This window comes from Schistocerca nitens, chromosome 11, assembly GCF_023898315.1.
Source record: "Schistocerca nitens isolate TAMUIC-IGC-003100 chromosome 11, iqSchNite1.1, whole genome shotgun sequence".
NCBI classification, from domain to species: Eukaryota; Metazoa; Arthropoda; class Insecta; order Orthoptera; family Acrididae; genus Schistocerca; species Schistocerca nitens.
The window spans coordinates 145,222,943-145,238,137 of record NC_064624.1 but is presented as its reverse complement, the minus strand read 5'-3'; the positions used below and the strand labels follow the sequence as shown (position 1 = coordinate 145,238,137).

Below are 15,195 nucleotides of genomic sequence, written 5' to 3'. Positions count from 1 at the left end.
TAGAATGGGAAAGCAGTCCAAGTAGCAAATTTTTGCATTTTATTTATTTGATGACTAATTTCGGGCCGAGACCCATTTTCAAATCATAGCATTTACGAACATGTCAATGTTCGTAGTGTATTTTTGAAACGTTCGGAAATGTCATTTCCGATTATGTTACGACGATTTCAAAATGCGTGTCGGCCCGAAACTGGTCATCGAATGAATAAAAAGTAAAAATTTGCAACTTGGGCTGGTTTTTTATGTACTGATGAATAGTAGTTGTTGCCCTATGGTACTGCAGCATGCTGGAAGTTCGCAAAAGAAAATGTGTTTGTAAGGTGCAGTAGCTGCTGTTAATTTTTTCCAGAGGAAATCTGTTTCTCACATGTATAACACTCCAGAATGATTGCAGCTTGCCGTACTTCAGACATTTGGTGGGTGATTTGATAAATGTAATCGATACCTCTTGACCAGCTTTTTCCACTCAACACTGATATGGGTTCTGACTTTGAGACACGAACAGGTTTTAAGTAGTCCTTTAAGGACTGCATGGTTTTCGGAGGTTGCTGGTTAGAGTGGGGAAGCAGAGCCACTTTGCCGGAGGACAGGAGAAAGTGTGTCTTTTTCAGCAGGAAGGCCGTCCTGGTTTTTAGTCGGGCGAAGTGTCTCATATGTTACTTACAATGCAATAGTGTTGCACAATCGCAGATCCCCGACTAAGTGCATAATGAAATGCATCGTATGTGTCAGGATGGGCACTGACTGTTGTTGTGAGTGGTTCTGCCCATTAATCACTTCACGATGTCTGCATACAGGGGGGAAAAAAAAGACGAAAACTGACGTTTGATAGACACACAGCCGTCCATTTATGTAGCCTCACAGTTGCATTTGTGTGCGCTGGTGACGTGATGACGTTCAGAGGGAGCACATGGTCGTTTCCTTTCAGCTCTGCAGGAAGTTTCAGTACAGTAATGCAAAGTCTATAGTTACCGCCGATGGATGATATATTGCTCATAATTACGGACTCGCTATGTATTACCCGAGTTGTTTACGTGTGAGAGCAGCAAGGCCCTTATATTTACTGGAGAAACCAATCAGTTAGTCCCTTAAAAGATAGTGTGATTCTTCCTCCTCCCAAACTGAGTCTCACTTATCTACACCCTTGAAACGACTGAAGTGCATGGCAGTGGGTACATCCATCGTATCACTTACTAAAGTGCGCGTCATTTATGTTGGCGGCCGAGTTTAGGTTCATTCTGCGCATCTGACGTCACAAAATAGTCAGCCAACGAACAGAGAACGTTGCCAGATCCCGACTGCAGTGCAGAGCATGGACGAGTGTCTTCAGTTTTAGAAACGTTCAGTCATAAATAAAGTAACTGAACGAAAGCAAGGTCTTGATAGCAGACTTTCTTTTATAGAAAGTTTGGAAAAAGCATTGTTTGTACCAATTGCTTCATATTCTATTAATTAAACCAAACAAGCAATAAGACTCCTAGTTCAGGCGATAGCAAGGAAACGTGTTTGTTTCAATCTCACGAAGCGCTTTTTCGCAATAAAGAACAGCGGTAATTGTTTATTTCCAATTGTACTTCGACGAAGCGTCAATAATTCATAGTCATACCAACATTGTTTGTCAGTATTTTGCGTGACGCTTTAGACTCCTCATGGCGTGCTCTACATAGATGAGTTGCGTTAGCGCAACGGGTAAAGTGTTGGGTTTCTACGTGAAAGGTTACGAGTTCAAACCTTGTGCGGTGCTTAATATTTTCATTATTCAAATTGAAATTTATAGTGCTTTGTCTCTTCATTAACCCTTTCGCTGCTGCAGACACGTGCTCCCCGCATTCCGCGATGTGCGCGATTTTGTCATCACTGCACTGCTCGCCTGTGCAGACACATGGTCTTCCCACTGCTTTGACACACTTATCATTCTATTTCACAAAAACTATTTGCTCCAAAAATTAGATTTTTACACGTCTTCTTGACTGATACCTTCCCCCCATAAATTACTTAATTTTGTTTCGATGTCCAACGCAGTTTTTATGCAGCATTAAATGTAGTAAACCATTGCACGAAATTTTGAAGAGTTTGCACAATAACTGGGTTGAACATCGAAACAAAATTGTCATTTATGGGGGGAAGGTATCAGTCAAGAAGATGTCAAAATCTAATTTTTGGGCCAAATAGTTTTTGTGAAATCTAATAAGTGTGTCAAAGCAGTCGAAACACCATGTGTCTGCACAGGCGAGCAGTGCAGTGATGACAAAATCGCCCATAGCGCGGAATGCAGGGAGCACGTGTCTGTAGTGGCGAAAGGGTTAATGCGGCCGTGGTGGCTTTACTTCATAAACTGCGCGCTCCCCCCTAAACGTAAGCTTGCGTACTGTACTATGGCGCTGCTTCTCTTAGCGCGTGCGTCGTGTGCAACTGGCAACGCAGCAATCTCCCGTGTCTGGGCGGGCATGCGCGAGCCGCCAAGATAAAAGAATTGAACTATAGGACTTTTTCATGGTCCATTCACGTTCAGGGGTGTGTGAAGAATCATTAAAGTGCCTCTGTGTGTGTGCAGTAATCAGTCTTCGTGATCTGTGCGAGAGCAATAAGAATGGAGTTCTGATGTATTCGCACAGTCAGGATTTGACGTTGGTTCTACAGACTTTCTAAATGTGCTTTTATGGAATATTGTCTCCTCCAGAAATAACCTGCACTCAGTGCAGTCCTTAGCTCCTCGAAAAGCATGCAGAATGGCAAAATTCTGGACTGATGTAACAATTGCGGCATTCCAATAAACCTTGAAAACAAAAGTCAGTGAAATCACTCACCCAGACGCAGTATAGAAACATTCCTATAATGCATATAATGTCTCGTAATCAGCACGAAACACGCCGCGCAGTGTTTGCGTACGAAATAAAATGTTCACATGCGAATATCTCCTAAAATAAATCACTCACAAATCTCTAGCTTTCACAAAATATTCAGTACTGTAGTCGCTCTTTGTCAACGACAAGAGAAGCAATAAAACGCGCAAATTTCTTTATTTTGGAATAAACTTAGGCGTTTACCAGAAGATGGCTCCCGAACGACTTAATAGACTCCTAGATCGGAGGCACAAAGCCATACTCGTACGCACGGGATATGCTTAACTCCTATTGGCTAATAAATTAAACAACCAATCAGATCATTTCGAGCACTTGTACACTTCAGGTATTTTTAATGTCAGCCAATCAGATTACTGCAGGTCATTTAGACGAGAAATCACGTAATTCCGAAACTAAATAAAATTAAACGAAGACAAAATTAGATTCCATTCCGCAACATAAATTACTTACAAATTTAATACGCAACGCCCCTTCTGGCTGCCTTTTACAAAACCAAACAAAGTCGGACATACGTCACAAATTCCACTATTGTACAAGAAATGTTCTCACACATACATTTACTTAATTTCCATAAAATTTCAACGTATCTCGTCAGACCCTGCAAAACACTTCGATAACCATAACACAATGAAATAATAATTTTCCAAAGTACTTTCTATTTAGTCAGAAATCTGTGGTAATGAAACGAAAGGAAATTCCAGACAATTAGATCTTATGGACCTGTACTTCTGGTTGTAGTTTCAATTGATGCTATAGATGAATCCATCACAGTCGTCCCTTGCGTAAGAATTTATATCTCCGAAAGTACTGAAGTTATTCACTTGAAATCAGCTGGGCCAGCGTGAGAACCAAAATTCTGCTCTCCTCCCAGCTCCGTGGTAAGCTACGCTTTCGATGTAAGATGACAATTCGTAATAATTAGCTACATTGCAAACCCAGAGAGTGGTTGAAAAAGTGTTCATATAGCTGACATGGCCAGTTTGATCTGGTTGTTTCGTTAAACTGATAAAACTGACCGAGTGAGTTAACAGTTGATCAGCCACTCACGTCTTGCTGCATCAGTGACCTGCTGTCATCCGTGTACTGCTTGCCGTGGAGTGCATCCTTCGTTGGACCAAACAGACGGAAGTCGGAAGGTGCGAGATGCGGGTTGTTCAGCTGTGAGTGATCCATCGGTCACCTTGAATGAGAGCACGTTCCCACATCGCAGCAGTCACAGCCGTCTGCAGCTGACCGACACGTGGAGGTCGGCCAGATATGCACAACCTTGCTGCGACGATGACGCTGCTAGGCCGGGCGTTGATCACCAGTAAGCTCCTCTGACGATGACAGACACATCGCACTACGACTCGCGGTGCTTCTGTTCACTGCCAAATCTCCTCAGACGTTCTGCAAGCGGGTATGAAGATCTCCGATGCTACGGTTTTCATCCGAAAGAAACTCGGTGACAGCTCTCTGCTTCGGTCGCAACTCCTTTACGGACGCCATTTTGGAGGCTACATACGGTGCTGTCAGCTGTTGGAATTCCATGAAGCTGTAGGGGCTGAAGTGGGAATATTCCACGATGTCTCACAAATTTCGCATTTTTCCCACAGAAATTGGCCGAGAAAAAAGTGTAGCGTTGCAGATCGAATGCCCCCGTAGTTTTATAATTAGCTCAGTTGGATGATGATTATGCTTACGTATTTTAATCTGGGTCCTTGATCTTGGTGTCGCTAGATTCTTCACAATGCCTGTCTTCTTCTCAGCATCTGGTAGCAAGAAATGCGTGTCTTTCAGAATAGCTCCTGCTTAGATTTCTCCCTGAGGTCACTGGAAATTTGTTTAATATCGTTCTCGGCCGAAAACAGTAACATCTTATTGATATCTGAGCTGCTATCAATCGCACAGTGAAGCTGTTACCACAGCCAGGACAGACACACAGCCAAACCAGTTACAGAAGTACTGGCTTGCACGTCAACTAGTTCCGAAAATGACGAAGAGATTAAGGAAATGCTTTTTGAGAGAAAAGAAATTGGTCAGATCATTAAACGAGATGAAAACTAGTAATGAGTCACTCGAAATCGATAGGCACAATACGAGGCGGAAGTAAGTTGGAGGAGAAAAGAACTGAAGTAAGGGAATGAAAGGGGAAGCTGCCTGGCAGAATTTTGCACAGAGCGCAATTTAACCACTGTTAACAGTTCGTTAGAATCATGAAAGACAATTGTGCACATGTTAGGAGTCAGAATGCATCTCACTATTTGACACACACTATATAGTCCTAATATTTACTATTACTTAACAAATAAAAATGTGCTCGGATGGAACCCTGCTTCTCTCATAATGACTCTGGTAATTGCGAATGTCCATTCCAATCAGCTGGAAATTTTTTTCCTGAAGCAGAGATTACGAGTTGCAATTTGCATTTTAATCAACGACGTGGAAAGAAGTCCCCTCTTAAGAAAAACGTAGAAAGACATTGTTATCTAACAATCTATCCGGAGTACGATATATTGTCTTAGAAATATTGGATCATTGTTGGCTGTCTATTCAGAAAATACTGTCTGAAAAACTAGTTTCGTCGATTATTTATTTCTGGACCAGTTGGTTGATACAGACCAGATGCCATCAGAGATGTGGAATTACAGTGGAAGGCCCCATCACATCGAAAACGCCTCTGAGGGGTGGAAGAAAGTGATCTATTAATATCAAAAGCTCAGGCAAATGTTTACTCATTAAAAAAAAAACTTCGAGAGGGCGTAGAATGCTTTTGCTGATTAATTTCTAATTTGGATGGAAAAAGAATAGAGAAGTCTGCAATTCATACTGATGAGGCGACTGTAAATATTCCAAATTGATGGCACCGTGAAATCGTTTGACTTTTGTGACCCACACACGGAAATTACACTGTAGAAGAAAACATCACCACCATTGGAAATCATATAAATATTGAAAAGTAGTTTAATGCACGTCGTACTCATTGGAAAGCTTGTAAACAACTTTAATGATGGACGAAATGAAACCACTTCCTCATGGTTTTTCTGGGAAATGACACACAGACAGCTAAATATCTGTTGCAAATTGGAACATTCGGTAACGAAGACTGGTAGGGCTACCTTAAAGGTCATGCCTCTTCTAGGGCACCAGCACGGCACTCCTATTGAGAGAGACTCTATGAAGAAAAACTTGTGTGGGTGGGCAGCAAACAAAACCGGTGCAGAAGACACAAATGACAAGCAGCCACATCCACTCATTCGCCCTTAGTCTGCAGACCTGCTGCAGACCACTGCACGGTGTGTGGTCGAACCACTGTCCTCCCGAATGAGAGCCCAGAGTGTCTCACCGCCGCGCCCTGCATATCCAGTCCACTACTTGCATTTCACACACGTTTCTCTGCCGGTTACATGGCGCAGACACGCACGAAGATTGTCTCCAAAATATGCTGAAGGTGATCGGGACCATGGCTCTCTGTCTACTAATAATTCACACGCGATTCCGCTCAGTATCTTGGCAAATTTGTGATTACCTAGAAAACCGTTTGAGTGAAAGAATCTGCGAAAGCTCAGTGTAAACTAGTCGCATTGTGAGTGTCTCAAAAAAGTAGAATACTACACCACTGATCTCCGGATACATTAAAGATTTATAAGACAATGACGTCTGTTTCTTAGACGAGGAACATGTCGATGCTCAAAGACTGTACAGAAATGTAAACGGCTTTACAGCTTTTACCGCTATGTTTAATTACATGCAGCACCATTTGGATGTAGGAAAATACGGTAACAATACCTGTAAACAACAGTAAAAAGTCGTTCATTATGCGATTACAACGCCAGTGTCCAAAGTTTTGAGCCTATAACATTGAGTGCATACATGGAATGGGGAGGCGAAAACACAAAGCGATGTAAAACGGAAGCAAATGTACAACTAACTAATGAGGGATGGGGAAGGAAGACTTGGGTTGGTCGGGTGGCTTCCAGAAGCCTGTAGTGTACGTGTTGGCCTGCGACCCTGCGCTGACCTCCGGCGCTACGCTCTGTACAGCACTGCCTCGGCGTCTCGATCCACGTCGACCTGGCGTGACAGAAGCCTTCGGACGAATTCTTAGGCACTCTGCTAGCACCATAACGATCCGGCAGAGCTCTTACGCTGGTGGAATGGAGATGCTGATTCGGCACGTTTCGAAAAAAGTGGACGCCGTGCTCGCGAAACCCACTTGTGTGAATTTCGGAAACCGGTTTACACTGTAGTATGTGGAACTATTTCACTGACTCCGTCGTTTGCCCCCACATACGACCAGGAGAGTAAAGAGTGATGTCGGAGCTGTGATAGAGCTTAGTTTGGTTTAGCCATGACGTATCTGTCATGTAATAAGTATTCGTACGTTCCGTGGGGCAAAGATGCTATACAAACACGTCCACGCCAAAAGGAGATACAAATATATATTTGTGCGAAAGTTCCACAACACATGTTCTGGAAATGGAGACAACGAGTTTCATTCCTAAACTGCTCAACCTGGAAATACCTTGGTACACCATAGCTTGCAACATTCGGATAAAATGGCGACATGATTTAAGATTGTATTATGCAGCATTCTTTACCACGGAGGTGGGCGCTGCATCTTTTTCTGAAGAAAGAAGACGCAGATATCGATCTGTTCAAAGGAGAGTTAAAGATACCAATGAATTTAGACTTACAGTGGTTCAAAACGGTTCAAATGGCTCTGAGCACTATGGGACTTAACATCGGAGGTCATCAGTCCAATAGAACCTAGAACTACTTAAACCTAACTAACGTAAGGACATCACACACATCGATTCCCGAGGCAGGAATCTAACCTGCGACCGTAGCAGGCACGCAGTTCCGGATTGAATCGCCTAGAACCACTCGGCCACGGTGGCCGGTCACGTTTAATCGTGCCTACCGTGAGACATTGACCGAGGAAACCGATTTCTGCATTACATGTGCATTGCTTCTGATGAGGTGTCACGGATCTGAGGAACCTGAGATAAGGAGGAAGAAAATATTTCTCAGAGGTGCCACGAGCTTGGATTTAAATATAAGTCCTGTAACTTTAGTGCTGAAAGAAGTTTGTTGCTTTGCCATTATTTTGCTATGACATATATAAACCATCTTTTGACTGAGAACAATAACATTTTTAGAAGGTGAAAGCAGTCTATCATAGCACCACGCTGGTAGTTATAAACCTTAGGTGGTCACAAAGCAGTACGGACCCTTGTCATTTTAATGAAACTGGTGACGTTGCAATTGATTCAGGGTGGACAACACTCACCAGCTGTTGTTTCATTTCGTACAGGTCTGCATGCGCCTCGTACAAGTGTTGAGGGTGCAGTGTGAGGGCTGCTCAGTGGCACTGTGTTTCAGGACCACCCACCATGTCGGCAGTTACGGAGGTTCAGAACACCACAACCGAGGCCCTGGCCGCCCTGGTAGACGGGGGTGAAGACGGCCTGGTGACGCTGGTGGCGGGCGAGACGAGGGTGGCGGCTCACAGGGCCGTGTTGGCAGCCGCGAGCCCCGTGTTCGCAGCGATGTTCGCGCACGACATGCTGGAGGCCAGCTGCGGCCAGGTGAGCGTCGACGACGTGGAGGGCCCGGTGCTGAGGCTCCTGGTGGCCTACACGTATACCCTGCAGGCCCCCCAGCTGCCCGACACGGCCCACCAGTTGCTGGCAGCGGCAGAGAAATACGGCTTGTCGGCCCTGAAGGCTGCCTGCGAGCGGCAGCTGATCTCGCAGTTGGCCGTCGAGACCGCAGCGGCGACGGCCGTCACGGCAGTGAGGCACTCGTGCCCGGACGCCACCAGGGCTGCCGTCGCCTTCATAAAGGACCACCTGCAGGTGATTGCCACGCGGGGCTGGGCGGACGCTCTGCTCGAGTACCCGCAAGAAGTCATTGAAGTCTGCAGTATGCTCGGTGAGCCACCAGCAGAAGCCAGGTAAGCATGATTCCCTTTTTGGCAGTGCTAGTGTGAATTTGACGTCGTCCTTGGTTTGTTCGCTGCCTTGGTTTGTTCGCTGCCTTGGTTTGTTCGCTGCCTACATAACATAACACCTTAATGTCATCTACTTTCTGATCGTCGGTCACGATGCTAAGTCTCTCGCTGTTTTCACTTCTTCTGCTTCTTATCAATTTCGCCTTTCTCTGATTTACTCTGATTCCATATTCTGTACTAATTAGACTGTTCATTCCATTCAGCAAACCCTGTAATTCTTCTTCACTGTCACTGAGGGAATCAGTCATCAGCAAATCTTACATCATTTCACCATAAATTTTAATTCCACTCTACAATCTGTCCATTATTTCCGTCATCGCTTCTTCGATGTATAGATTGAACAGTAGGGGCGAAGGATTACATCCCTGTCTGACATCCTTTTTAATCTGAATACTTCATTCTTGGTCTTCCACTCTTACTTTACCTTTTGCCTCTTGTACATATTGCAAATTACTCGACTTTTCCTATAGCTTACATGTATTTTTGTCAGAATTTCTAACATCTTGCACCACTTGATATTGTTGAACGCTTTCTCCAGGACCACAAATCCTATGAACATCACGGAACTTCAATTTTCTTTTCCATTCTCCTGTGTATTATTTTTGTCAGAAACGTGGATGCTTCAGCTGTTAAGCTGATTGTGCGATAATTCTCACACTTCTCTGCTCTTGCAGTCTCCCAAATCGTGATGATTATATTTCTCTCAAAGTCAGATTGTATATTGCCAGACTCATACATTCTACACACCAGTGAGAATAGACATTTTGCAACCTCCCCCAGTGATTTTAGAACTTCTGATTGAATGTTGTCTATACCTTATGCCTTCTTTGATCTTAAATTTTCGAAAGCACTTTTAAATTCTGATTCTACTCACCAATATTTTCCATACCGACTCCTGTTTGTTCTTCTGTCACGCCATCGGACAAGTTGTTGCAATCAGAGAGGCCTTCAGTGTACTCTTTACAACTATCCGATCTCGCCTCTGTATTTAACACTGGAATTCCCATTGTGCTCTTAATGTTACCACGCTTGCTTTTAATTCCGTGGCAGATTGCTTTGACTTTTCTATATGCTGCGTCAGTCGTCCCAAGAACTATTTCTTCTTTGATTTCTTCACATTTTTCGTGCAGCCAGTTCGCCTCAGCTTCTCTGCACTTCCTATTCATTTCATTCCTAAGTGACATATTTCTCTCTTACTGAATTTTCCTGAATATTTTTGAACTTCTTTCTTTGATTGATCAACTGAAGGATTTCTTATATTTTCCATGGTTTCTTCGCAGTTAGCTTCTTTGTACCTACGTTTTTCTTTCCAACTTCTGTTACTGTCGTTGTTAAAGATATCCATTCCTCTTCAACTGAACTACCTATTGAGCTGCTTATTATTGCAGTATCTGTAGCCTCAGAGAACATAAATCTCATCTCTTCTTTCCTTAGTACTACTGTATTCCACTTCCTTGTACATCGATTGCTCCTGACAAGTCTCGTAAAATTCAGCCTACTCTTAATCACTGCTAAATTGTTAAGAGTCTATATCTACTCCTGGGTATGCTTTACAGCCCAGTATCTGATTTCAAAATGTTCGCCTGACAATAATATGGTGTGACTTTAAACCTCCCATATTTTGATTCTTCTCCAAGTATACCCCCTCGTCTAGTGATTTTTGAACAGACTATACCAGCTATTAAGAGGATAAATTTACTGTAGAACTTAACTAGCCTTTCTTCTCTCCTATTCCTTATATCAAGTACATATTCTCATGTAACCCTTTCTTTTACTCCTTCCTCTACGATTACATTTCAGTCCCTCCATGACTGTTACATAGTACTGAATTACCTGTTCAATATCCTCACTTTTTCTCTCTCTTCACCTTCAACTTGCGACGTCATCATGTATACCTGAACTATGCATGTTGTTGGTTTGCTTTTGATTCTCACGAGAACATATCTATACTCACTTTCTGCCCTGCCTTTCTATTGATACTGAATCCTACTGCTGTTGCTACTACCCTATTCTCATGTGACCAGAAATCCGTTTCTTATTTTAGGGCTTCCCAACCACATTCGAACTCCTCACTTTCCAGCTCCCGAATCATAGAATGTTATCCTTTCGTTGGTTACTCAACCTTTTTTTCGTGGTCACCTCCCTCTTGGGCCACCTCGCCTGCTAGTTTGAATGGGGGACTAGCCTTTTGCCAATAGAGAGGCCGTTATGGCTCTTTTTGAATCACATGCCACATGTCATGTTGATGCACGTTATGTATCTTTATGCAGTGGTTTACATTGCCTTCTGTATCCTCACATTGTTGATCATTGCCAATTCTTCCTCATTTAGGACCAGTTTCCGACCTCAAGGGAAAGAGAGTGCCCTGAACATCAGTCGGCCCCTCCGCCCTCTCTGGAAAGACTGTTGGCTGAAAGAGGGTGACACCTTATGCTGGATGTCTTCAGACACCAATGCTGATTATTCTTATTCAAAATTTAAGTGATGGAGAGGTTCGAACCTGGGACTGAGGACTTCCCTGATTACTAAAAAAGATGATACCCCTAGGTGACAGGCCCCAAAGAGCAGGGTATGACTCCCTGAGATCCAGTAAAGCAGGAGCTATGAGCACTGGGGCTAGTGCACACTGGGGGGAAACAAGAAGAGAATAATCCAGCCAGCACAATAACATTGTCACACACAATGCTGTGTCTTACAATCACATTTCCTTCTCGTCTCTGTTCAGCTATCGCCCTGAATATTTTCCGTGCATTCCCTTTCACTAAACAGACAGGCAATCTCTGCCCTCCTGCCTTGTTTGAAGTTCTCCGTGGCGTTACCAAAGGTCGTCCAGGGAATGCCATCAGGTTTCCTGCAACTGGGATACAGCAGATCATATTGGCTGTCCACCTACAGGTGTAAGACATATCTCCCACAATGTTGTTGCCTCTGTCTCTTAGATACATTTACTCCATATAAGTCTATTTCGTTTCCTTTTCAACTTTTTTTAAATCCATATTCAATAGACTACAGGTTACTTCACAAGTTGGAACCATTGTCCATACACGGTCTAACCCATTTTTTTCTTTTAATGGTGGTCTGTACTGCAAACTGCTCAACAAGAAAATTGTTTAAGAAACACATCACCACTGCTATCTTTTCAAGGAATCGAATTATGAAGACGTTAGATACATATAGTCCTATTTGCTTTACTGAAATGCAAATTTTGAATATACTCTCCATAAATTTTATAGCATAGCTCTTGTAATTCTTGTCCATCTTCTTCATTCCCTCAGGCTCCACATCAAACAACCCCTGCATATCCAACAGTAAGTTGATGCCCCAACTTATCAGTTTGTTTCCCTATCACTGGCTCTCTCTCGCTCTCTCTCTCTCTCTCTCTCTCTCTCTCTCTCTTCCTCCAGTGATATAATTCAGCATCCATATATCAGTTTTCAGATTACCTCACAACCAAAAGTAGCAGCCAGTTGACTTTAACTGCTTCTAAATTCTGTCTGATAGTTGTTCTGTCAGGGCAGCAAAATTGTTTGCCCTTAAGTTTGGGATTTGGTTTGTGCTTCATTTTGAACAATTTGTTTTGCATCTTAAGCTACGCCAGTGGGGAATATAGCAGAAGTAGTGCAGAAAAAGACCAGTTAATTGGTGGCACAGTCACATTGACAGGCTGGTGTTGTTGGCACTGAGTGTTCTGTTGCCCCAGTGGACAGTCCCTCAGCTGTACCGCCTGCAGTGAGCCCCTGTGTGAACACGCCCACCCACACAGTGTTTCTCTGTGCAGCTCGCCGACCGCCGCAGGGGGCGGGTCCATCCCCAACTCTGACCGTCAACCCCGCAGCGGCCACAGCCGAACTCCTGCTGCAGCTGCGCCTCCCATGTCTGCCCGACACACCCCTCCACCTGATGACGCAGCCGTCTCGCGCTTCCGGTGAGTTGTGTTACCACACGTGCCGAGGTCTTACCCTCACAGTACTGCTTATTTTGGCATTAACCAGCCAATATAGTAAATAAAATAAAATACAGATTCCTTCAGTTTTTGGATAGAGGTTACAGCTGCCAATAAACGTTACTCCTTTCTCACTTTTTTGGCTATGATATTTTGTAGATTGAGCACATATGCAGAAGATTTCTCATTCTCTGTATTTGCCGTGAGAATTACGTTCAGTTCAGAGTCACTCAACTGTAGTTATGTAGGAAGTGTCGCATACAAATCATACCCATTCCCAAAGATTCTTTATATATTCATGTGTTGATTCTAGATTTTGTTTCTAGTGATTGTGTGTCTTACAAATTGATTCTGAATTAAATGGGTGTGGAAACGGGATTTTTCACACAATTCCACTCAACATAACTTATGTGAATGGTTGTAGATATAAGTTATTGAAGACACTCAGGAAGAAATGGCGAAAAAAAGGTAAACAGAAATACAAGTAATAATGACAAAGTTAATATTTAGTACCGGAATGAGGATACAGCTTGTTTTGGGTATGTCTTAAAATGTCATTCGAATATTCCTTAAATGGTTCTCTGGTCAGTTACATCTGTAGTGACTGTTGAAAATCTGTGCCGCACTGGAAGAGGAACCCAGATTTGCTGCTTATTGCAGGCAGTCTCCTTGAGCAGTAGGCTGCTTGAGCACACCTCCACTCAGCTTCTCATCTACACTTGCACAAGAGTTTATCCCAGGGGACTTGTGGGAAGAGTAGCAAAAGGGAAATCGAATCGGTGGATGTGTTTATCTTACTGCAGAGGATGTACATGAGAACCTCTGGTGGTGGTGTCTGCAAACCATGGGTAAAAAACATCATCCACAATGGTAATTCCATCTACGCCAGCAAACGCACTCAGCTGCTCTCGATAAGTGAGAAATGCTATGGGTGTGGCTGAGTGGAGATGCGTACAGCACTGTATGGCTCGTCACTCGTAAACAAACTCCTGCAACTGATGGATGATGGAGGTCACCAGGTGTCATGATTAGTACATTCTGTCATGCTCGTCCAGTTACGTTTAAGTGCGCACCAGTAATGTGGTGTGTTATCGTTAAGTCACTCTTCTGGTGCTTTAAAAGTTCCTGTATAGCTGCCTTAGATATTTTGGATCCATCAGGTAGTGTAATGCCTGTATCCAAGAAACGGTTCCGTAATAACTTTAACAGGTGTGGTACATCGAAGAAAACCCATACATTCTTGGTGTCATCTGCTTGATTTACGAAATAAATTCTCTCTGTATCGACAGACAGTTCCTTCCAAACTTTTATATTTTTTCCGCCCATATCACACGTCACAGCAACAACACCGATTCCAGATTCCTCAACTGCATTAATGATGTTCTGAAGCAAATTACTGGTCATCACAGTGTCAAAATCATAGTAAACTGGTTGTTTCCACTGCTTACACAACCCACGTATCGTGCAAACTTGTACATTGGAATGTGGTCCGACTACTATGTCTTCAGACGAACCGTAACATATGCGGCCATCAACATTGATTACGTGAAATTTCAGAACGGCTAGTCTCTCCTGAGTAGTAAAAGTGTGTGACTTGGTTTTCAGTAAACACAGGATATCTTCAAGAATACCAAGTCTGCATTTAAATTCCTTCGTCCATTTCTGAAGGGTTGCCCTGCACGGCAAAGGAATTTTTCGCTTTAGCAAATAAGTGTATGCTTTAGGTGACAGAGCTCTGAAAGTAAATGCATGGGCAATGTCCTCTGAATTCCACTTTACCCTTTCATTTTCGTTTAATGGAGATGTTATTTGCGCTGGTGTAAAACACTTTGACAATACACTATTTATACTTTTGTGCAATTTGACTTTTTCTTTCGCGTCAGATGACTTTTCTGCCCGCTTCAACGAAAGAACACGTCAGAGATCGCTCGTTTCACTTCGTAAGGCTGCATCACATTTTCTTAGTGCCGCTTGTTTCATGCATTCAGTTGTTTAAAAATTCAATCTCGGCACTCAGTTCCTTAATTTCCAAATCCTTATTCACTACTTCAGTGGGTTCATGAACGCCTTTCAGTCCAGTGCCATTGTTTTGTTGTTAACGGAGGATGCTCCTCACTGGATGAGCGTTCCCTTTCCCTGGAGGTTAATTACAGCCTTTACAAAACATTCTTTTCCTTGTTAACCCATAATCAACTTTCACTAGTGGCCTTACCTACCTAATGTGTACTTTCGACTTGATTTTGTAATCGATGAAATAAAATCACATAATTGTCACCTGCCTTACTGGAATTATTGTAGCCTATGGAAATTTTTGCAGGAAATGTTTCTCCCACCTGAGCAGCTGTGATCTTCTAAGAGTTTAGGTTTCACCAATACTAGATCATACAAAAAAA

General features: G+C 43.2%; 1 protein-coding gene across 2 annotated transcripts in view; it reads left to right on the top strand.

Annotated features, from left to right (window-relative positions):
• LOC126213369 (ankyrin-3-like) overlaps positions 1–15,195 on the top strand; it is a 107,641-nt gene that overhangs the window by 53,826 nt on the left and 38,620 nt on the right. For both annotated transcript variants that reach the window (XM_049941068.1, XM_049941067.1), the window contains exons 2-3: positions 8,229–8,802; positions 12,638–12,784. In XM_049941068.1, coding sequence (XP_049797025.1) covers positions 8,240–8,802; positions 12,638–12,784 — 710 coding nt within the window. In that variant the 5' untranslated portion in view covers positions 8,229–8,239. The remainder of the gene's footprint in view (positions 1–8,228; positions 8,803–12,637; positions 12,785–15,195) is intronic.